The 25,634-nt window shown below is 37.0% G+C and overlaps 1 protein-coding gene across 3 annotated transcripts in view; it reads left to right on the plus strand.

Annotated features, from left to right (window-relative positions):
- Positions 1-985: 985 nt before the first annotated feature.
- Positions 986-25,634, plus strand: part of RNLS (renalase, FAD dependent amine oxidase) — a 258,515-nt gene continuing 233,866 nt past the window's right edge. For 2 of the 3 annotated variants that reach the window (XM_019738886.2, XM_019738895.2), the window contains exons 1-4: positions 987-1,468; positions 2,246-2,351; positions 2,954-3,096; positions 11,201-11,359. In XM_019738886.2, coding sequence (XP_019594445.1) covers positions 1,351-1,468; positions 2,246-2,351; positions 2,954-3,096; positions 11,201-11,359 — 526 coding nt within the window. In that variant the 5' untranslated portion in view covers positions 987-1,350. Of the gene's footprint in view, positions 1,469-2,245; positions 2,352-2,953; positions 3,097-11,200; positions 11,360-25,634 lie in introns of all 3 variants that reach the window. The other variant, XM_019738905.2, reaches the window with a different exon arrangement.

A 25,634-nucleotide genomic window follows, 5' to 3' on the forward strand; every position in this document is an offset into this window, starting at 1 on the left:
GTTCTCAGGCCACATCAGAAATTGGACGTGAATACCAATATGTAAATATATATATATATATATATATAGAACAGGCTCAAACATTTAAAGTGCAAACAGTGCATTTATGAATTTCTGAATAACCCAGGGATCCAGAGAAGATACACCAAGGAAAAGAATATTTTTGACTGCGTGATTAGGGCAGTATACCATTTCTAAATGAGTTGGAAATAATTGAAACATTGCTTAGATACCTTGTTCACTTAACAAGTAGATAGGAATAAAAGAACTTTTGTTAAACAATGTCACTCAACTTTGTGAAATCTTGACTTACACATCAATAAAATAATGACGAGTAATTTTTAAAGATGAAGGCATAGAAGTCTTCTGAACACCCCTCCTCCCATGGACACAATGAATGAACATATGGAGCAATTCCACCTGAAAGAGATCCAGAAACTAGGCGAGTGACTTCTACACATCTGGCAAATGAGAAAATGCCCACATCAAAATGGACAGGAAGGCTGAGACACACTCTTGCCATAAATTCTACCTGGCACCACACTATACAGTGGGAGGGATCCCCAATTGGTGAAAACTACAAGAAAGATTTGGGCTTAACTCAAAGAACATATTTAAGGAATAATTTCAAGTAGATACATCTAACAACGGAGCAAATTTCTGCAGGAAGTAGTTTTCCAATTGAGAAGTCTTCAAACAAAAACCGGATGAGCACCTAATGGGGGATATTGCAAAAGGAATTGAAGTACAACCCAATAGAACAATCAGCTGAAATACACAAAGCTCAAGGGCGAGTTTAAGAAAAATACTTCCCTGACCAAAATCGTTTTCTATTCTGTGAAGAACGGCCATTAAGGCAGTGGAAGAAAGCTTACGCTGGTGTTGCTAGTATGTTCCCTCCCGTCCCCACTTTTACAGTTAGAACATTAAGAGAGCAAAGGTTCCACCAGGCAGAGACAGACAGTCACCCTGTAGTCACGCTGGGCTGGGTCTCAGCTGTACTTAGCACCAGCCCCGTGGAGAGGCGGGTTCTCACACTCTAACCTACATGATTTCCAGGCTTTTCTAGGCCAGGGGCAGGGCCGAGTTTGCAGCTTATCTGATGGGGCCCGCGGGTTTTAGAAGCCGGCTCGCAGCCCCCAAACCCAGGGGAAAGCCGAGGATTCGCAGCTCCTTTCAACGCCGGTCGCCTCTACTCTGCCCCCTGCAGGCCGGCCCGCGGGAGTGCTCAGGCGACAGGGGGCCTGGAGAGCGGGGCCTGGAGAGCGGAGCCCGGAGACGCTAGCTCGGCCTCCAGCGGCCCTTTCACAAACTGCAAGCCAGCCAGCGTCGCCGCGGAGATACCGGGCCATGGCGCGGGTGCTGATCGTGGGCGCCGGGCTGACAGGAAGCTTGTGCGCAGCACTGCTGAGGAAGGAGACGGCCCATCCTTTGCACCTCGCTGTGTGGGACAAGGCTGGGGACTCAGGTGGGTCGTCTGATGGCCGAAACGTGGAAAAATAAGCCGGCGCGGACCTTGGTTTTTAAGGTGGCGTGGGCCCCACTAACGAAAGTCTCTGCAGAAAATCCAGCAACTCGGCTCCCAGCCTGGGCCAGCCTGCGCAGTGTGCGCCTCCTCACGTGACTGGAGACTTCCGCCACCCGGAGAGGGCCCGAGTAGGGCGAGGGTGGGGGTGGCGACCCGTCTTGGGTGGCGGCGGGGTGCGAGTGTCGGGCACACACTCCAGAGCGAGGCCCGAGTCTGCAAAGTTTGGGCCTAGCGCTGTTACTGATAAATGTGTTTTCATTTTGCCCTGTCTGTGCCTTTGCAGCTTTCTCCAGGTCATGAGGGTCCCAAAGTGCCCATTGACCAAGACTTTCCGAAGATCTAGATTACAGAATCCTGTTTTTCTCATGAATCCTGACTGAAAGAGTAAAAGCATTCGTTGATTGATTCATTCTGACATTTCATTAATTAGTTTATTTTATCCATTCATTCATTCCTTTCTATCCAATCAGTAAATATATGCACCAGGCACAGCGCTGAACACTGTTGCATTATTCATGTGTCCTTTTAAAAATATATCTCACAATCAGTGACCAAATTGTCTCAACCAGTACCTGACAATGTTAAATGACAAAGCCTGCAACTTAGAAATGGTTTCTAACACAACTGTAAGGTAATCCATTAACACGGAGTGAATAGCATTAATTGCAAAAGGTTCATTCCAACACACTAAGACGTTTTCCTGTGGGTTAATTCCAGGGGGAAGAATGACTACTGCCCGCAGCCCTCATAATCCACAGAGCACAGTTGACTTGGGGGCACAGTACATCACCTGCACTCCTCATTATGCCAAAAAACACCAAAGGTGAGTAAGGTGAAAGGGGTAGAATCAGTCTGACCAGTTGTTTGATGTCAAAAGTATAATACATCCATGTTTAACAGGATTAAATTTTGCCTCTTGTAACATAGTGAAATTATTGCGATATTATCATTGTTGATGGTATCACAAGTAAAAGATTAACCTGAGTAAAGTGGGAAAACTATGATACGTGCCATGTAGGGTTGTTGTGAAAGTCAGATGAGATGTTACCTGGAACATAGCAAGGGCTCAATAAATACGAATTACTATGTTGGCATAGAAGAAGAGGACAAAATAGCTGTGATGAGTCAATCTTAACCGATTTCAAGTTGGTGTGCTGAGTATCTTTCTGTTTATCTTCACTGACTTTAATTTTGAAATGTACAAGAAATGGCTAATATCAGCAAAAGATTTATGGATTTTTCAAAACATTTCTGTTTTTCATCTGAATTATATTTTGTTAACATAAAGCATACTTTGAGTTTGACAATCATATGACAATTTCTAGTTATTTAGTATTACAATTGCTAAGAATTCTTATGAGAGAGTATAGTTTTTTAGAGCTTATTATAGTGAATAATTATGTTATCTATATTGATTTATTTCAGTTTTTATGATGAACTGTTAGCTCATGGCATTTTGAAGCCTTTGATCTCTCCTATTGAAGGAATGGTGATGAAAGAAGGAGACTATAACTTTGTGGCACCTCAAGGAGTTTCTTCAATTATTAAGCATTACTTGAAAGAATCAGGTGGGAATAGGATTTTTCTGCCTTCTAAAATTAGCGTTTAAAAATAAAAGTTACGTACATAATTAAATATTAATACTATCTGTTTCTTCCGGAAATCCTAATAGACTATCATGGACTGAATCACATCTTGGATGTTTTCATATCAGCAAATTCAATATGCTTTGTTCTTTTCAATACTTGTCCAGTATTACATGGTATATGTGTACCATCATTTATTTAACTACTAACTTTCTTATAAATATTTAAGTTGTTTTGTAGGTGTGGAATTGTTTTCTTGCTTGTACCAATTTTGCTTCTTGCCTAATCTTGGCACACTTTTGTAAGCATATCTGTAGGACCAATTACTAACAGTACAATAGCTGTTTCAAATGGTATGTGCATTTTTAATTTAACTGGGTTGTGTCATCTATTTTTCTTAAAGAAGATCTCATCAATAGTGAATGAGAACATCACTTTCCACATATCCTGATATTATGAAAAATTTTAATTTTTGCCAATGTGATAGGTTAAAAAATTATATCTCCTTATGTTTTGATTTATATTTACTTAAGTATGAGTGAGTTTATGCATCTTTGTTTTGTTAATCAACTCTGCATTTTTTTCTGTGAATGTTCATAACCTTTGCCTATTTTCTATTAGGATTTTAATTTTTTCTTTATGTATTTTATGAGTGTTTTGAAAATGGACTTTTTAAAAAATAGATGATTTAGACACAAATAACAGTTTAGTGGTTACCAGAGGGTAAGGGGGGATGGGGGATGGTAGAAGAGGGTAAAGGGGGTCAAATATACGGTGATGGAAGGAGAACTGATTTTGGGTGGTGAACACATAATGCAATATAGAGATGATGTATTATAGAATTGTACATTTAAAACCAATGTAGTTTTGCTGACCATTGTAACCCCAATAAATTTTAATAAAAAAATAGATGATAAATGATCTTGGATGATAAATGAATTTTTTAAGCAGAAGTAGGCTTCTTGATGAATCATAAGTGCCAAATTCAAGATCACTTAAGAAAGGTATAGGCTGAGAATTTGCTTTGTTTCATAAGATATTTCTAGAATAATTACTGTTTTAGTCTTCTTCATCAAATATTACTTATTGAGAACCCCAGGAATCCCTGATACTGGGCATGAGAGATATCAGTGAGATTGAATATACAGAATGAGAACATAGTAAATACCATTCTGGGTTAGAGACCATTTTTCTAGGATTCAGTCTATAAAGGTATATTAGTCAGGATTTTCCAGAGAAACAGAACCAATAGGATGGAGATATATATACTTGTGTGTGTCGGTGTATGTGTGTGTATAGAAAGAAGGAAGGAAGGAGGGAGGGAGGGAGGGAGGGAGGGAGGGAGGGAGGGAGGGAGGGAGGGAGAGAGAGAGAGAGAGAGAGAGAGAGAGAGAGAGAGAGAGAAAGAAAGAAAGAAAGAAAGAAAGAAAGAAAGAAAGAAAGAAAGAAAGAAAGAAAGACACTTATTATAAAGGATTGGCTCATGTGATTATGGAAGCTGACAAGTCTCAAGAACTGCAGGGTGAATTGGCAAACTAGAGACCCAAGAGAGTCGATGGTTTAGTTGCAGTCCAAAGGCCTCAGAACCAGGAGAGCTGATGGTATATAGTTCCAGTCCAAAGGCTAGTAGGCTTAAGACCCAGGAAGAGCCAATGTTTCAGTTAGAATGCCAAGACAGGAAAAAAAACAACCCAGAAAGAGTTCTTCGCTTATGGGAGTGTCATCCTTTCTGTTTTATTCAGTCCTTGGACTGATTGGATGAGCCCACCTACATTAGGAACCGCTTTACTCAGTCTACTGATTTAAATGTTAATGTCATCCCAAACACCATCACAGACATACCAAGAATAATGTTTGACCCAATATCTGGGCATCCCATGACCCTGTCAAGTTGACACGCAAATTAACTATCACAGATGGTGAGACCATTGGACATTTTGTATTATGTTACCATCAGTTTCAGATATTGCCACCATATAACTTTAAAAAAATCTCATTTCTATCATGATTTTCACTTGATTCAAGTTAGATGTACATACTTACTGACATCCTCAAGTATTTACTAACTGTATTATATATACATCTATGCATGCATACATCCATTCATTCAGTAAATATTTATGGAGTACTTACTACATGCCAGACACTATTTTAGGCACTAATGATACAAGAACCTAAGTCCCTTCCCCCATATAACTGATGTTCTGGCAGAGGGACGGTCCTTGAATCCGATGCACCTACATCCTTATTTAGTTAGGTATTTGTGGGAATCTATGTTTTTATCTTCCAATTTTGCTGTGGAAGCTCTTGGGAAAAGAGGTCAATTATTTGTAGCTCACTCAGAATCTAACAGTACCTTGTACATAGTGGGTTGGTATAATGATATAAATATGATACATATAAATATACATTAACCATATACATATATTTATGTATATTAGGTGACTATCAGTTCTAATTTACCCAATTCTTAGTAAAAACCTATTTATATTTTCAATTTGTACAGCTTCTTGAGACAGTGAGTTTCATAGTTTCTTATCACTGTGTATTTTTAATTTCAAAAAGTAACTTTAAAAAAAATAATTATATACTATTGGTAGAAAATTCGGAAGATACAGAAAAACAGCAAGAAAAATATCATTATAATATGTAAATCAACAATAAGCCCATTTTGTGACACTCTGTTTTTTTTTTAAATGAATCTTTTATATAATTGACTTCAAGGTCTATATAATTTGTGTGTATATAAACTTTTTGTTTATTTTAATACTATCTTTGTTATATTTCAAGAGTCCTTTCCTCTCTCTATCCAGATCTATTATTATAGGATTTCTGGACCCTATCTGTCCCACTTTTAATTTTATAATTATATCCCTTAAGTGTCCTTTAAGCTTCTTTAAAGCATTTACCCTGTAAATGGTCCACAAAAAGTATTTTAGTGTTTTCACAATATAAGTTGAGAGAGTCCCTGGAATCAGAATGACCTGGATTCAAATTAATGTTCTACCACCTCTTCCTAGCTATGTAATATTAGGAAAGTTTAAAAATCTATAGCTTGGTTCTTTCATCGGAAAAATTAGAGTAATAACAGTACCTACTACAAAGCATTGTTGTGAGGAATAAAGGATATGCTCTCACTGTCAATCCAAGCAAGTAAGTCCAGGTACATAGTAATCATTTGCTAAATATTGGTTTAAAAAATAACCTACTTCAATGCAGCTGACCTTTGTATATCCCCAGTACAAGAACCTAAGTTGTCAAGTCATTCCAAAAATACTCTCCATTTTAGAATCAGTTGAATTTGCAATCCCACAGTCTAATGGACCAATCAGTAGTCATTTAGTTTGCGACCAGACTTCCAGGAAAATTACCTGTATATGTCTAATCAGGCATGCTTGAGAATAGATTCAAATCTCTAAAGCCAATATTTAAGTAGACCAATTTCCCAGAACAAGTAGTAAAGGGCAGGGGGAAATATAGTCATGTACCTCTTGAGCTATGCTCTATTCTTATTTATTGGCTGATGTGTTTACATTAAGCTGATTACAGAGAAAATTGTATTTATTGATATCAATTTAACCAACTGCCTACCTTCCTTCATTGATACAATCTCCTTGAGTGAGTGAAATGTGATTTTCTGTGGTTTTGTTTATTTACTTTTTAGGTTGTCATTGTTGGGCTGGGAGAAATTAAAAAAAAAAATGACTCTCATTTATTAAATGCTAACTATCTGACACGATGCTAGGCATTCTACATACATCATTTCTGACTCTCACAACAACAACGATTCAAGGTAATTATCATTATCCCTATTTACTAATGAGAAAATTGAGACTCAGGGAGGTTAAGTACTTCGCCTAGGGTGGCTTGGCTAGTAAGGAAGAGAACCAGAGCCCCTTTCAGCGGACCTGCTGTCTTTTCCTATTGACTATCCTATGGACGGCAATGAGAGGTGCTCATATCCGCTCCTCTTATTTAACACTGATTTTTTAGGGCCTCCTTTTTCCTTCCTTACTTTCCCCTATTGTATGAAAGGTTGCTGTCCTCCTGCTACATACATGTCAGAGGACACATGGCTCAGGGGAACAACCTCATAGAGACCTTTCCCTAGTTCCACTCTTTCATGGGCAATCCCTGCCCCAGGGGGAAAGGGGCTACAAAGGAGCATGCCATTTATTTCTTTATGCAACCAGAGAGATCAGTTACCTGGTGGTCCCTGAGTATGACATTTGGAGAGTGATGAGCTAAGGCTTTTTGCCTTTGAATAGGCCAATATTATTAAACCATTCATGAGAGGATGAATTTAGCTTCCAGGACGGGGTGATAAACTTTTATTTTGTTTGGCCTACCAACAGGGAGAAATATCGCCACATTTATTTGTTTTTATTTTACCATCTACTTTAAAAGGGACATTGGCTAACAATATGTAAAATCAACGTGTACAATATAACCTGTCAGAGTTGACAGGATCAATTTATTAGAAAAGATGGTTTAATTTGCAGATGCCATTGGCTAGGGTGGCTTCTTTCTGGTAATATATTTCCTTTTGTCATTCTCTCCCTTTCTACTTTTGTGTTTATTTTCTTTCTGAAATTGATATATGTAGTAGAAGTAAGCCTGGGATGTTTTGTCGCAAAATTTCTCCCAGATGGCTGATCATGGCCTTCATCCATAGCAGTGTCCTTCAGAGAGAAGCGACAGGATAGCCTGTGAGCCCTGATTAAGCATTCTTCTGTTTACTTTAGCAGTGCATTTCGTTAGACATTGCTCACTTTTTTTCAGGTTCCAGCTCATCAATTCTGAACTGCTGCTCCCTAAAACCTATTTGTAGGAAATTATAGGAGGAAAATGGATTTACATTTTCTCTTTGACATGGAGGAAGGCGGGGGAAAAAATCAAATGAATATATAACAGAAACACATTTTGCCTTTGTAACATATTTAAACCTTCTTAGTGTTCTGGTGTCTTTATAGCTATCACAGATTTTTAAAATTCTTATTAAATATGTGCTGGGGAAACAGTGGGAAATACGAGATATGGTCCCTCCCTTTGTTAATGTAGAGTGTAATGGGGAGGGAGGAAAGACGTTAAACTAATTGTACACAAATGAAAAGGCACATAATAAATGCTTAGAAGACGGAGTGGGAACATGAGACAGCATATACTAAGAGGATGTCACCTAATAGGAGTTTCAGAGGAATTAGTATGGAATGTGTCAGGGAAGGTGTCTCTGAGGAACTGTTTTCATGGGTACCTGAAAGGTAAGCCACAGTGAAGTAGGCCAAGAGCTGAGTGATGAGAATTCCATGCAGTAGACACATGAAATTGCAACTGATCTAATGGAGGAGTAAGATGATGCATTTGAGGAACTAAAAAGTCATTGTGACAGGAAGGTAGTGAATGAGGGAGAAAGTGGTAAGAGATGAAGTTCAAGACTAAGGCAGGGGCCAGACATAAGGGGCTCTGTAAGCAGTGTTAAAGAAGCCACTGAAAAATATTACACAAGAGAGGGACATGGGCACATTTACTAAGCTCAGAATTAACTGTTGCGAGATTTTATGTAGTTCTCAGTTTTAAAAGGACAGTTTCCAGAGCCTACAGATTTTAACATGTGGTCCTTTTTGGAAGTTATTAATTAGTTTCACAAGGAAATGCCACTTTCCCAGAAACTTTTTGGGGCCATTTTGGGGCCATTGGGATACATGTCTAAGACGTCTGGCTGGGTATGGAACATTTCTAGGTTAGTGGATTTCAGTTCCCTTAAACACACATGTATTCAGCAGTACCGATAACAAAGTATGCTCCTTTCAAAGGGATTATTATGTTAAAACATAACTGAATAAAACATATAAAATCAAGTGACGTAGTTGAGGTCCAAGTCAGGGCCAGGGACAGTGAGGCAAGTGTGTCCAGTAAGTCAGGGGTGAGACACTCTAAATAAATAGAACAGAGTCAAGTAGAGCTGCTCTGGTTGGAGTAAAGGAGATGGTGGTTGTGAGTTGAAAGCTCCAATTATTTGCACCTTCCCTATACAGGGGCCTTAGAGAAACCCTCAGGCAAGTTGAGGTACTATTTACAAACTCCTGCTCTAATTTTGGAACAGAGTGATGCTAATTGCCTCAAAGAGAGATTGACCCCAGGGCCTAGTTAGTACCTTGCTCCTTCTAACATCTTTGCATTTGGTTTTAAAAATTTGAGTACTTACTAGGTTGTGGCGTCATTGAAGGGACAATGAAAGAGGTAAAGGTACATTAGCTCTGGAAACCTGACTGACAGGGAGGGAGTATTTTGGGATAGATAAGACATACCTAAAGCATACAGATGCTTTGAATCAATGTCAGAATGAGTGATAAAGGCCGTGATGGTCAAAGGACATCATAGATGAGAAGGATCCCACTGAGGTGGAGGAGCTGCAGAAAGGAAGGTTCCTGGCTGAGGTTGGACTTATTTTCTTGGCTGGGAACATGAGGTGTCCCAGGTAATGATGAGCAGGATCTTCCAAAGTGCTTTTTTTTTTTTTTTAAATCTTTTTATCTTTCAGTTACAGTTGATAAACAATATTATATTAATTTCACGTGTACAACATAGTGATTACACATGTATAAAACTTATGAAATGATCACCCCAGTAAATCTAGTACCCATGTGACACCGTACAGATATTATTGACTATATTGCAATATTATTGACTATATTCCCTATGCTGTACTTCACATCCCCGTGACTATTTTTATAACTGACAATTTGCACATCTTAATCCTGTCCCCTTTTTAACCCATCCCCCCAAACCCCCTCCTATCTGGCAACCATCAAAATGTTCTCTGTATCTAACTTTCAGTGTGCTTTTTCTTCTTGTTCCATTTTCATTTCTTTCTTTTCTATTCCTGAGGCTGAATAAAAGTGGATTTGTTTTTAAATCAGTTTTCTGAAAACTGGAATGTGAGGTGAGTGCTAGTATACCAAGGAGACTTAATGATTCAATTATAGTTTATCTTTCAGTTTGTGATTCATAATTTATTCTCTTAAAAAATATTAATTAAATACCAAGTATGTGCCAAGTACTATATTATATAATCTACCCTGTTTCCCCGAAAATAAGACCTAGCCAGACCATCAGCTCTAATGCGTTTTTTGGAGCAAAAATTAATATAAGACCTGGTATTATATTATATTATATTATATTATATTATATTATATTATATTATATTAACCTGGTCTTATAGTAAATAAGACCTGGTTTTATATTAATTTTTGCTCCAAAAGACGCATTAGTCTTTTGTATTAAACCTAGCTGATGGTCTGGCTAGGTCTTATTTTCGGAGAACCACAGGATATGTTATATATAGAAACAAAATAGAATTAATTCCTGGCTCGTGAGGATTTCAGATTAAAAGGGAAGAAAATATTAATCAAATAACTATTAAAATACCTTTGTGATAAGCGCAAAGAAGGAAAATGTGATGAGATATTCTAGACTGTATTTCTATTAATTCTGATTCTTCTTAATAAAGATAATTAATCCATTGATGAGGACTTTGATTTCTCTTACAGAGACCTTTTTTAGGTTTAATAGGGAATATTAATTCCTTTTATGGGGAATATTGTTCTTTCTGGCGATTACTAAAGAGAAGAATTATTAACACCTTTACTGAAATGTAGGCTTGCTCTACAGTGATAATAGGCTTCAAAGGCATAATGATAGGATAATGAGCTTTAAATCATGGTATGACATTTCTGAACCTGTTTCCTTATCTGTGAAATTAATTGTTATGATGTATATTAAGTGCTTGGCATGGTCCTGGCATAAAATAGATGCCTAATGAAAAACAGCTAGGGTTACTATTATTATTCACTGTAATAGTATTTTTTTCCCCTATAGCAGGCATTGTTAGGGAGGTGCACGGATGCCAGAAGGAGAGGAATTCCCACTAAGTGAGAAAGTAATGAAAATGAAACACAGATGTGTTAGAGGACAAATGGCACCATTTCATTCTCTTGAATGGATCCAGTTGGTGACTCTTCTCTTCCCTCTCATTCATATGGGAAAAAATCCTGATTATGTGAACATGCTTTCGTTTTTGGAACAGGTGCCAATATCTGTTTCAGACAATGTGTGACCCAGATCAACCTGAGAAATGACAAGTGGGAAGTCTCCAAGGAAACAGGCTCCCCTGAGCAGTTTGATATTGTTGTCCTGACGATGCCAGTTCCTCAGATTCTGCAGCTTCAAGGTGACATCGCGAACGGTGAGTCTCAGCCTGCGCTGTTTACTTCAGGCAAAGGGATTTCTTTGAGAGAGCATGAATTCAGCTTAACTCTCTTAGCAAAGGGCGTAGTATGGATCCTATTGATTTGCATGTTTTAAAAACTGATACTGTGGCCTGGTTCATGATATTAGTCTAGGTCAAACTGCAACACATGGAATTTTTTTTCTTAGCCAGTTAAAAAAACGTTGAATGGTTTTCTTATTGCCCTCACCTTTAAGAAGTAAATATGTGTGATGGATATGCAGTAGTTTGGCCTACAAGAAGAGCAATCTCTTTGGGGCCATCCTGGAGAAAAGAAGGTTTTTATGACACAAGCATTGATGATGTGAACCCCTGGCAAACCTCATCTCGGCTTGCTCTTGACTATGAGTCTCATGTTCTTCTCTGTTTGGGATTTGTTGGCTCACTTTTTACCGGCTTCTCCCATCCTTTTTAAAAAACAGCTTTGAGATTAAATGGATATAATGTATGGTGTGTGGATTATATTTCAAAGTGTACATTTCAATGGCATTTAGTATGTTCCCCAATATATGCAAACATTATCACCCTCAATTTTGGAACATTTTCATCCCTCAAAAAGAAACCCCATATCCTAAAGCTGTCACTGTCAATCCTCCACCCCTAACCCTTCCCCTAATCCTAAGCAAACTGTCATCTATTTTTTCTCTCTATAGAATTCCCCATTACCTGGATTCTTAAGAAAACCTTTTCTATGGCTCTGCTTTGCCTCTACATGTGTTAGGTCCCTCCCACTGATTTTCCTCCAGTCTTTCTTCATGTCTGACTGAGCCTGACACACTGAAGTCATTGACTTCTAGGGGAGACCTCATGGCCTCAGAGCTCACAAGTTTGAAGTAGAGCATGGTGATGGTGGACGAGGCTTTGCGTCATGAGGGATGGTGGGAGATACTGACGTGCCTGTAGCCTTTGACCTTTTTGTACAACTAAAGTTAACATTGGTTTGATTGAGAAATAGCCTTTTATGTCTCTGTTAGAAAGAAAACTGGTACTAAATATGCTTTACCTATTGTAGATTTAGAGCTGTAGTAGAAGTTGTTCTCTGAGGAAGAATATAGCTGTTTATTAACATCTTGAAAGTAATTTACTTATCCTTGAATATCAGTTCTACCATGCAGTAACAATACAGCTTCTTTTGTAGTACAGTGTGATATAATAATATAGAAAGGATTGGAATATTTATTAGATAGCTATAGGCAAAGTAAAAAACTAATTTAAAGATCTCTTTCATGAGTCTACCTCTACTTTGTTGCTAAAATCACTTTAAAGTAGGATAATTTATTGCCATGGAGTCTGTAATAATTGGATTGATTTCAAGACTGTGTTAAATAACATACTGTAACATTTTACTAAAACACAGTTACTGGTCAGTGTTTTCAGTTGTGCTGTAAATTACATAGTATACTTTTTAAAACCTACATAGTTTTGTATCTGAAGAGAGACTCTTCAACATTGCGTTTTGAAAGTACTTCTCAGTATTTGTATTAGTGACATATAAAACATAACACCATGCCACAGACTGTCTCCTAAGGTGTGGTTAAGGGCCTTCCAAATGACAATTTTATTTAGATCTTCTGTATCCTAATGTTTTGAGTATTTGATCTTTATTTGGCTGAAATAACTTAATTCTCCTACTATTAATATAATAAATTTATTAACATGGAAAGATTTCAAAATATTTTTAACTTAAAAAGATGCATCTATATTTCTTTTCCATCTGCCAAAAATAGTTTGACCGAAACATTTTAACATAGTTATTGCTTAAAGATGATTTTCATTTTCTTGTTTGTAATTTTTGAATCCTCATAACTTTAAAAATAAGGATACGTTACTCTTACTATTAAAAATGATAATGTGGACACCATCTGAAAAAAATGTATCATGCTGAAAAAGAAATAGATTTTTTTTTTCCTTTTCTTTTTTAGTGGAGAGGTGTGGTGGAATATGTAGGCTCTTTTTGATGAAAACCTTTAAGAATGATTGGCTTGGTACATTTGACTGAGGGTAAGGGTCTTTGGGATGTTGTATTGGCCCAATTCAGAATTGGAGGCCATGCAAATAATTCTGTGTTTACTTCCTTGTTATGAAATAACCCACCCTGGCTGTAAAAGGTTAACAGAATGTCCTAACCATGACGCTTTAATACTGTGGGTCTAAAACAAAGGGCTTAAAAACATCTGCTTCCGCTTTATAAGTTTCAGTAATGACCTTTGAATGAGAAATTAGTTAATCTTGTCTCTCTGTGTTTTCTGGAGAACTTTAAATACACTCTTGTTTGATTATTAGACATCTTCATTTTCTGTGAAAAGACATCCATTTACAAAGCCATGTATTGTACAGAGCCATACATTGCCATCTAGTGGATCCCAGTATATATTGCAGTTCCCGTGTGAATTTTTAAACTAGAGAGAACTATGAATGAAGATGATTGAAATATAGAATGTATATAAAACTGTAACTATATTATAACTCACGAAACCCATGTATATCATAGGGAAATAAATTTAGGCCCATGATAATTAAGTACTTTACCCAAAAGTGCATAACTGATTAGTGACAGAAGTACAGCTGTGCTACAGGTCTCACATTCATGCAAACTTTGACTTTTGTTGTACGTTTCTTCTCATTCTCTCTCTCTATCTTCATAAATCATGTCTAGCATTTAGGAGCAACATAAGTACCATCTTTTACACAAAAGGCTTCTCTTTTGATTACAGTGTGGTCTGGATTTTCCCCTAACTCTCCCTTTCCCTTTCTTTTCACGAAGAAACAGAACTTTTTTTTTTTTGGCAATTGCTTACTACCTTTATTACAGTCCCCCTGTTGGGAGAACAGGGAAGCTTTATAGACCATATAGTGAACCTCTTGTAATTTATAATTCATCTTCTGGTTCTATAACTGTGCTATTCCCTATATATTAACATTACAAAGATTGTCTCACTTAATTCTCACAAAAGTCCTAAGGCATTGTTATTGTTCTTCCTACTCTTGGTGGTGATGCTAAGATGTGACCCTTTGTACTGTGACTCCAGAGCCAATCCTTTAACCACTGTTCTACATGGCTCTCCCATATGTACTTCATCTTAGACTATCTTACTACTTACTGATTGTTTAATGTAATTCTGAGTTTTCGCAGGGTCCTACTTATTCTTTTCTTTAATTAAAAAAAGATTTTCAATTACAGGTGACATTCAATATTATAGCAGCTTCATTTGTACAGCATAATGGTTAGACATTCATATAACTTACAAAGTGATCCCCCAGTAAGTCAAGTACCCGTTTGACACCATAGTTATTACAATATTATTGTCTATATTCTCTATGCTGTACTTTACATCCCTGTGACTATTTTGTAGCTGTCAATTTGTACTTCTTAATCCTTTCACCCTTTTCACCCAATCCCCCAACACCCCTCCCATCTGTCAACTATCAGTTTGTTCTCTGTCTGTGAGTTTGTTTCTGTTCTGTTTGTTCATTTACTTTGTTTTTTGGATTCCACATATGAGGGAAATCATATGGTATTTGTCTTTCTCTTTCTGGCTTATTTCACTTAGCATAATACCCTCTAGGTCCATTCATGTTGTTTAAAATGGTTAAGATTTCATTATTTTTTATAGCTGAGTAATATTCCATTATATATATCTACCACATTTTCTTATCCATTTGTCTATCCGTGGACACTGAGGTTGCTTCCATATCTCAACTATTGTAAATAAAGCTACAATGAGCATAGAGACACATATCTTTTCTTATACATATATAAGAATAAACTCAAAATGGATTAAAGACGTAAATATAAGATCTGAAACCACAAAGCTTCCTCCTAGAAGAAACGTTTTCTTCCTCCTAGAAGAAAATGTAGGCAGTAAACTCTCTGACATTGCTCTTAGTAATATATATATATATATATATATATATATATATATATATATATATTATATACATTATATATAATATATATTTTATATATATACATATATATTATATATATGTATATATATATTTGATGTATCTCTTCGGGCAAGGGAAACAAAAGAAAAAAATAAACAAATGGGACTACATCAAACTAAAAATTTTTGCACAGCAAAGGGAACCATCAACAAAATGAAAAGATAGTCTACCAAATGGGAGAATATATTCACAATGATACATCTGGTAAGGAGATGATATCCAAAATATATAAAGAATTCATACAACTTAACTCCAAAAAAACCAAACAATCAGATTAAAAAATAGGCAGAGGATCTGAACAGACATTTCTCCAAAGAGGACATACAGATGGCCAATAGACATATTGAAAGATGTTCATTATCACTAATCATCAGAAAAACGCAAATTAAAACCACAGTGAGATATCACTTCACACCTGTCAGAATGGCTATCATCAATAAATCAACAAACAACAAGTGTTGGAGAGGATGTGGAGAAAAGAGAACCCTGCTGCACTGTTGGTGGGAATGCAAATTGGTGCAGCCACTATGGAAAACGGTATGGAGGTTCCTCAAAAAAATTAAAGCTAGCAGTACCGTATGGCCCAGCAATTTAAGTTCTGGGTATTTGTCTTACTAACTTTTGATCACTGTGTTCCCCAAACTTGCCTAATGAAAATCACTAGTTAAAAAAATATAAGGGGTACTTTTGAGAAGATTTTGAGTTACAGGGTTTGGGTAGGGCCTAGGAAACTGTATTTTGACCATGCACCCCATGGGAATTTTTTTCCTGCCAGTTAGGCCTGTTTGGGGCATTTTGCCCTATATGACCACTCATCAAATTTTACTGTGATCCTAGTTTTTCAGTGTCTTCCCCACTAAGCCATAAAATCCATGAGGAAAGGGGTCCTGTAGACCACTCTTATCCCCACCCAAAGTAAAGTACCATGTCACATAGAGACCCGTACACCGATAGTGTTGGTCAATCACTATCTGCTGAATGAATGGGCATCTGGTTTATTTCCCAACTTGATTATACACTCTTTGAGGTCAGATAATCTTAGAGTCTGTGGTCCTGGCTTGGTATCTGGTTCACGGTACTAGGGTAAAAGGATGAACCTTGGATGGATCACTGTATTTTAGGACTAGAAGAAACCTTGGGGCTCGTTACTTCTCCCACTTTGATTTTAGAGATGAAGAATTTAAAGACGTGATCTGCCCTTACATGATCACACAGTTTATTAGGGGCCAGACATGAGAGAGTATGGTTGAGAAAAAAGGAGGCACCTTTCAAATATTATTGTCTTGATTTCATGTTTCCCACACATTTAAATAGAGCTCTTCATCAGGCTGTAAGGGAAGATCTGGGCCTAAAATCAACGTACCTTTCTTCCCTGCCATAGTTCTTTCGTTTTCCTTCTAGGAAAGTACTATGGTGGAGGGAATAAACATCTTACATCTACCACCATCCACGTGACCTTACACACTATTCACAGGATCACCCACATCTCTGAGGAAGCACCATGATGGAATATTTCTTAAGTGTCCCCATGTTCCTGACATTTTTGTAAATGCTAATTCAAAGAAATTGAGAAGATGCAATGCTCATTTGCCAGGCCTTTTCATGAAGCTATGTGTGTGGGCAGAAAAATCACAGGTGAGCTTTACATCTCACAAGTGTAAAAGTGATGTGTTAGGGGAAACTGACATGAAAGCATGCTGGTGAGGTGAGGTGAGTAGGGAAATGGTAGTGGGAGTCTCGGTAGACTGTTCATAATTATCAGTCAAATGTATGCCTCAAACAAGACAGCCAGAAAAGTCCTGGATATCAATAGTAAGGCTCTTGGAAACATAGTGGGAAACATTACTTTGCCCTTGTGCAAAACAATGGTGCGTTTGTATCCAGAATACTGTGGTCACCTGAGTTAGCCTCCAACACTATGGTGGAAAGAATGTCTGTTCTTCTAAATTGGCAAAATGTCTACTATGAGCATCTCTCCACCTACCTGATAATAAACGCACCCACAGTCATCATTAGAGCTTCTTCCCTTCCCCTTGGGATCACACCGCAATCCCAGGCTTTTAGAGTGCCAGAAAACTGGGGAGGCATGGGGCCCAAGTCTGTAAGGTTGTTGTCATTACTGTTTTTCCTCTGCTGTGTAGGGCTTGGGCCCGGCCCTGGTCCTCTGACATCGGTTAAACATGTTGCCTCGCATGGACTCAGGGACAGTAGTTCACTGACACTGAGATCTTCCCACGGCTCGCCAGGCTGAGGCATGCTGCACAGGCATTCTGCAGCAAGATCCCTCCTGGGCAGGGCACACAAGTGGGAGCCATGTCTCTATCTGGAAAGGAATCCCCTGAACCCCTGTCCCTTAAACATTTCATATCCACCCTGTACCCTCCCATTCTCTGGGGGTCATCAGCTTAACCCGCCTTAAGATCCTGCAAGAGGAAGATACTTTACTTTCTCATGTGTGTATGGGTGTGTGTGGCGGCGGGAGGTCATCCCAACCTTTTGAAACACAACACTGACCATCTCTTTCCTAGATTGGAGGGTGGGGAAAGAATTGTTTTCACCTAAATAATCCTTCTTGGTAAGTCTTTAATTTCTGGTTGCTCTATGATAGCAAAGATGTGGTAAACCTACAGAAGGTGTCAAGAGGGCAAACTGTAATAACCAAAGGGTCACGAGCGTATATGAATATAGCCTAAAAGAAATGAAAACTTCTTTTATCCAGATATGTAGAGCTCCACAGCTCTACAATGGAGATTTACAGTGGCAATAGATGTAGATTTTTGTATATATATACATATATACCATTTAATTAGAAGTGAAGGAACCTGGAATTATGTTTTTAAAATTCTAGAATACAACCACCAAAGGGGAAGCCGCAAGTGTTAAGCCTTAGAATAGATAGTTTTAGATTAAGGAAATGTGGCTTTACTTCATCCCAGAGAAGTTTTCAATCCAATCCAATATTATTTATTTGACAGAATCTAAAAAACAAACAAAAAAAAAATGCTTACTTTGCTTACATTAAAAAATTATAACACTTGCTCCTTTAAAGCATAATAAAGTTTCAGTAAATTCACAGATGGTAGGTTTTTAATGAACTATTAATGATCCTGGGGTTACATTTATAACTTTCTAAAGATGCCCTGGTAAATAACCACTTTCTCAGTAGTCACCTATGTCACATCCCTCCGCTTTCTCAGTTCAGCACTCCAGCAAGCAAACAAAGCTCCTGGTGCTGTCCCCACTCTGTTCTCCTTCCCAACCTCTGGCTACCTACTCTGGCCTCAGGTATCCTAACCACCAATTTCGCCTTAATGCTGTACTTAAGATAAATAAAACTGGTCAATACCTTTTTTCTTCTAATATTATATATTTTGTCTATTTTAATTTTATTTTGTAGTTGATACAGTTTAGTGATGAAAAATTTAAAAGTAAAAATAAAATCCACTCATAAGTCTAGCCCCATAGATTCAAATCCAGTAAATACATATTTCTAGATACTTTTTATGGTAGAAATAAAAATGTTTTCTTTTTTTAACTTTACAATATCTTAGGAATATCTTCCCAATGTCAATGAATGTTCATGTGTGTCATGATTTTTACTACATAGTGTTCTATTCTTTGTATTTACCTGGATGTATTAAACCAGTTTGATGGATATCTTAGGACATTTCCAGTTTTACAAAGTATTGCTTTGACAGTGCAAAACTGAAACAAAGATTTTCGCCACTAAACTCCTTTCCTCATAGAAACAGTTATTTTACTATAGAGTAGAATTAGGCCCTTTTGATGATTTTTGTTCTAAGTTTTTTTGGCTAATCTATGTTTTATTTTTCCCTGTCTGCTTCAGAATCAGGTTTCATTAAAAACTCCTATTGGAATATTGATTTCAATTACAGTTAATTCAAGTGTTAATTTAGGAAGAATTGAAGTCTTTACAATAGTGCGCCTTCCTATCCAAGGCAATGAAGCAGTTCTCCATTTATTCAGATATTTTCACGTCTTTGTAGCTTTTATCTTAAGATCTTACGTATTTCTTATTAGGTATATTATGAAATCTTTTCTGATATTTGTGGAGATTGTGAATAATATCACTTTTGTTACCTTATGTTTACTTAGGTGTTTCCAGAGAATACCACCTAGCTGTTTTAAATCCAAACTGAAAAGCCTGTTTCTTTCAATAGGGGAATTCAACCCTTTTACATTTATTACCGAAACTATTACCTTTCTTTTATCCTTTCCATTGATGTCTGTTACTTTACTTCCCCCCCACACACTTTTTACCATTTTCTTATATTTGCCAACTTTATCAAGTATCCTTTGTTCCCTTCCTCATATTGTTTATTTATAGGATCTACAGTGATTTGTCATTCCATTAATGGTTATCTTCTTATCCTTTACAAACATATTGAAACCTATTTCTTCTCCCTCCCACTCCTCCCTACCTCATTCCACAAATATTTTTTGAATGCCTACTGTATTAGATGTTGTTTGGTAAGTTAAAAACATTAAGTAGTTTTTCTCCTCCTCTCCCAAAATATTTTTTTCATTACTTTAAATGATGAACCTGATTGGTAATATTATAACAAATGAAACCATCTAAATTTGAAGTAATAATTTATTACCTGCCCCATTCTCCTTTTCCATTCCCAGAGATAATTGATGTTAACAGTTTAGTGAGTGCCCTTCCATACCTTGCTCCAAACATATGGGTGCCTTCTAAATGTATTGTTTTGAAATTGGCTTTTTAAATTGACATTTCTTTAGGTAAATATGTGTAATTTATTTCTGTTTAACAGCTGCATAATTTTCTGTAATTTGGATGTAGCAGAATTTAGGTTTTCATCTCATTGTTTATTGATAGACAGTTGAATAGTTTACAGTTTTTTCCTGTTTATTCCTATTTATTACTATATTGGGTGCTAAAGTGTCAAAATTGAAAATTTTAGATCAAAAGATCTGTATGTTTTAATAGATATTGCCCTAAATTTCCAAAAAATTTTGTGATGATTCTTATCCTTAATGATTGAGAATGCCTGTTTTTCTATACCGTCTATTCAATAGCACTGGATGTTTTTAATTTTTTATTAATCTTTTAAGATTTCTGCCAAAGTGATAAATAAAACCACGTATATCAGTCTTGCTTTCATTTGCATTTCCCTTGACTGAAAGTGATATTAATCTTCTTTTCATAAATTCTTTGCTTATTTAGATTTTGTCTCTGTGAATGTCCTGGTCATCTCCTATGTTTACTTTTCTAGTGTATTGTTTTCTAGGAGCATTTCATATATAAGAGATATTAATGTTTTTTATTTGGTATGACAGTTATTTCCCAGACTATCATTTATTTGTCTTTTGCTTTTGTTTATGTCATTTGCTATAATAAGTTCTTAAGATTTTTATTTAGTCAATTATGTCTAGCTTTTCTTTTATAGATGCTGGATTTCCTGACTTGATAAGGACTATTTCCCTTATTCTAAAGTCACATAAATATTTTAAATTGCATTTTAATAGTTTTAATTCTTATACTTTACATTTAAATCTTTACCTGTAATGTGCGTTTTATAAGGTATAAGATAGGGATCTAGCTTTGTGAGTTTTTTCCCCCCATAGTGATACCAATTTTATCAGCACCATTTATCTAATAAGAGATTCTTTTCCCCACTAAATTGAAATTCCTCATTTGCCATATGTTAAGTTCTGTATAGACTTGCATTTGTTTCTGGATGTCTGTTCTGTTCTATTTATTTATTCCTGTGCTGATACCATCACTGTTTTCTTTATAGTCACTTTGTGGTTGTAAATCATTGTTAAAGGAACTACATGGGCTGTAAACATGAGAAAGCTTTATTTTTTCCTGGAACTGCCCTCAAACTTTCCTGTGTTGATCTCCCTGTCTTTCTAGAAAGTGAATGCCTTCACAACATCTTGGTCATTTGCTATAATTTTCTAGTCACTTTTGGCTTTTGGAATAGTCTCATTTTGGTGTTTAAGATTCAGTTGTGTTTATTTTTAAACTTCAGTCTCAATTCAGAACTCATTCTGTTCACCTAATGCCAGGTAAGCCTGTCTGTAGTACCAGGGGCTGGGGGCAGAATGGCCCGCCCTTCTGACCATGTTCTCACAGAGAGAATTGCTCCTATGACTGGCTGCTTGTTAGTGACTTTGTCTTTCCTGTAGGTCATTCCTGTTGTCTGATGCTTGGTAATGGGTCTACATGTGGTGTGTTTCCTTTTGCTTGTGTTTCAATTGCCCAGAGGCAGATTTCAGCTTCACACTGAATCTCTCTGGGGCTGTTACTAACCCTGTCCCCTGGCCTAGAAGCAGCGATGTCTCTCCTGGCATCCCAACAACAGCTTTACCACAGCCCCTGTGGGTTCTACAGTTCAGCAAGTATCTAGTTAGAAAACAAGGTCCCAGTCACTCCTTCTTGGAACTCCCTCCCGAAGGTTTGTTTCTGAATCATTCTCTAAGGGCTCCTAGGAATGGGAATCACCCCCTCCCACTCAAAGGATTTAGAATAAAAAGCTTCTCTTCAAGAATCTGACATTTCCCCATAAAGCTGAGCTTCACATCCCTTTGGGTCTTCTTCCTATGTTGACCAGGCAGTGAGGCTCAGAGTAGTAAAGCCAGGTCTTACTGGTACCTTCTCAGACCTTTCTGAGGGTAGTTGGCTAGGTCCTCTTCCTGGTGGCTTCTTGAACTTCAAATGTAGGATCATTATTGCATTTTGTCCTCAGCTATTCAGAGAACCAGGATAATAAGGAAAAATACTGTGGCAATTTTTAATGTCAGAAGGCAAGAATGTCCTTACTATGTCTGGATTAATATATCCCAGTTTAATAATTACCATGCCCTCATCAAAAAAGTTTATTTGTTCTGCCCCACTTTAGGCCCCTGCTTATTCTTCAAACTCAATTCAAAACTACTTCCTCATTAATGTCTTCCCAACCCCCAAGACCAGGCCATTTCTCCTAACACATGTTACACTAGTTTTTATACTAGATTCCTGTCCCTGATGTTTTTAACACATACCACAATTGTAATGTATTATTGGCTTAATCAGTTGTGCAATGTGTGTCTTTCTTGGTAGAAAATAAAGTACATGAAGACAGGAACTGGCTCTGACTTACCTATTCCCTCATGATTCCCTTATGAGTGCCTCACATATGCTACGCCCTCAGTCTCGATTTACCGAGTAAATGAATGACGCAATCTGAAATACATCTGGAAGGACAGACAGAAGGAACGGAAGGAAAGGAAGGAGAGGAAAAAAGGTCTTAGCAAAAAGTTGGAAACAGAAATGCTTGTTTTATATTTTGGAGACTGATAATAGACAGCAGGAGCAAAGGCTTTCTGGTGGGGAATTTTGGGAGATAAAGCTGGAAATGTGGGTTTGGGGCAGAATGTGGCCCAAACCCACATTCAAAGCCTTGAATGTGAACATTTGTTGAACAAACAACAGAGGTCCCCGTTCATCAGAAATACCCAATCTACCTTTTAAACCCAGCTGGATACATTGAGATGGTAAGTAACCTCACCTAATTGGATTGCGAGGAAGAAAACATTTGCACGACTTGACTTGGGGGAACATTATTAAAAGGCTTTTAGTTTTAACATATGCTCTGTCCTTAGACACTTAGACGTTTACTAAGCTCTGCTACAAAAATGCATAATCTTAGAACATATTGTGCACTACAGAATATAATGATAACATATTGCTCATAACGAACACCTTCAACCACCTTCCTATAACTTCTAGAATATCCCATCATCCTTGATGGAAAAATGAGAACCAATTCTTTTTACTAAAAGAAGTTTAAATTCTTCATTTTTCCTTGACATTTCTCTGAAAAGATTTTGATTAAAAGCACAGGAAACAAAAGTCCTTTATTCATAGAGTAATATGCTTCATTGCTTTTTCCAGCAGACCATCACCGTAGGAGGGGAAATTTAAATTCAGTTTCTACACTTCTTCAGATATTAGCTGCTCTGTTGGGCTGCCTGCAAACTTATGAGCTGAGAGTTGGTTCTGCTTAATCTTTCATTCTCGCTCTAAGTGCCTGAGAGGCAACCCAAGGTAATGGTTGCCTCTCTGCCACCCTTCAGAAACTTAGGAGTCAGTAGAAATTTAGGAGACTCTCATCCACCTTGGAGCTGAGAGTGATCTGGCACTACTCTTATGTGTGTGTACTACCCATTCCAGGTCCTGGAAGGATAGAGAGTTTCTCTACTTAAGTGTCCCTCTGGGGAACTAATCGCTTGTGTTGAGAAAAAAAAAAGTAGGAGGCATAACCGGAAGACGATGATAACCAACATCAAAGAACATTTTGTGAACACTTAATTAGATTAAGCACTTTACCTACATTATATCATTTACTCTTCACAACCAACCTTATGAAAAGTATTTTATCCCTATTTTATGGGAGAGGAAAATGAGACTGAGAGAAATTCACTTGTCTAAGGTTACATAGCTCTTGAAGGGCAGATCTTCTGGAATCCAGATCTTCTTCAGGCTCTAGTGGACCTTTTTGTGCCTTTACCCAGCACTAGTGTGTGTGATCTCCCCATACTTGATATAAGTGCATGGATGATGCAAATATTTTGACTTTTTTGTTCTTGTACACATCCTGTCTATAGGTATATGGTGTTTGAAACTAGGCCATCAGGTTGCTACTCTAGCGGAAGATCCATTCTATAATAAATGCTGACTTACTGACCATGTACTTCAGAACTTAAAACTCTATTTTTTATTCAGAGTTCTTCGATATCAGAAAGGCTTTAAAAAGAAATGTCAAAACTAGAGATGAGGTGAGATGAAAGAGCAGAGAGCTATAATTTATTGAATTGCGTCATTATCACCAACTGAGTCACCAACTGAATTGAATTAAACTTCTTCCCATCTGAGCTGGCAAAGACATTTTAAAGAGAAGAAATTTGAGAACTAAGAATTTTAGCTTCTTGGCAGAAATCTCTGAAGATTCAAATGAAATGTGCTAAAAACACAGTAAGAAAGTATTACCACAATCAACTACTAATTTTAAAGTAAGGAATTTTAAACATTAAGATAAAAAGAGAGGGAGAGATAAAGGAATGCCAGCATTCTGCACTGGATAAGCTATCTTCCAAATACAATTTACTTTTTCATAAATATGTCTCATTTAAGAAGTTTCTTATTCTGTTGCATAAGATTTATGAGACACGGCCATATGCTGACTGGACATTCTGATCATCTATCATTCTTCTGAAGCCCTGTTTCCAGAGTGTGACATTATCTCATTCTGACTTGAACGTTTGCTTCTAAAAAAGAATGAGAGAATCTAAAATTGTATTTGAGTAGCTAGCACAAAACATTTTATGTTTACCAGTGTAAAAGTTGCTGTTAGTTTGAGAAAACTATTTAAATGTTGGTCTCTCCTAAAATTTTTTCCATGAATTAGCCAAAGGAAAAAAAAAATTACTATACCCAAAGCAGAGTTTGCTTTCCGTTTCTGTGAGTTGTTAGATATTTTTGGCATGTTATAATTTTACTTGCCACAGGCATATGAAATTATGACATTTTATACCAAGAATAGAAATTAAAATCCAGTTTTATTTTTTAAAATGAAATTATAATCTTTTATTCAGATGTTGAATTCATTTTTTTTCATTATACAAATATTTATTGAATATCTACTATGTGCTAAAAATTGTTCTAGATGCTCCGAGTATAGCAGTGAACAAAACAATAAAAGCTCCAAGGAGCTTCTATTCCAATGGGAGGAAGAGAAATAAGTAAATATCTAAGTGAGATGATAGTAAGTGTTGGGAAAGAAAATGAAGCAAGATGGGGAAATGAAAAGTGACAAGGAGTCATCTTATATATAGTGTGAACAGGTCTGTGACAAAGTGGGTTTTGAGTAGTAGAAACCCAAAGACAGGGAAATTGTGAACCATGAGAATATGGGGAGGGATATCCAAGGAGAAGTAGCTGCAAGTAGAAAAGCTGCAATGTATGAGCAGTTTCACAAGGAGACCAGTGTAGTCCAGGGCTTTGTGGGCTATGATAAAGACATTAGATTTTACTCTACATGAGATGGAAAGCTCTTGAAGGAATAACACGATCTGACTTAGGTTTGAGGTGGCTTTCTCTTGCTGTGGTATGGAAGTTAGACTGGAAGAGAGTTGAGCTGACCAAATGGACTAATATTGTAAAAATAAGGCCAGACATGAAGGTGGCTTGGGTTATAGCAGTATTGGTGGTGTGTTGAAGAGTGGTTGCAATCCAGATGTACAAGAATCCCTACTT

The sequence above is a fragment of the Rhinolophus sinicus genome, linkage group LG07 (genome assembly GCF_036562045.2).
Source record: "Rhinolophus sinicus isolate RSC01 linkage group LG07, ASM3656204v1, whole genome shotgun sequence".
NCBI classification, from domain to species: Eukaryota; Metazoa; Chordata; class Mammalia; order Chiroptera; family Rhinolophidae; genus Rhinolophus; species Rhinolophus sinicus.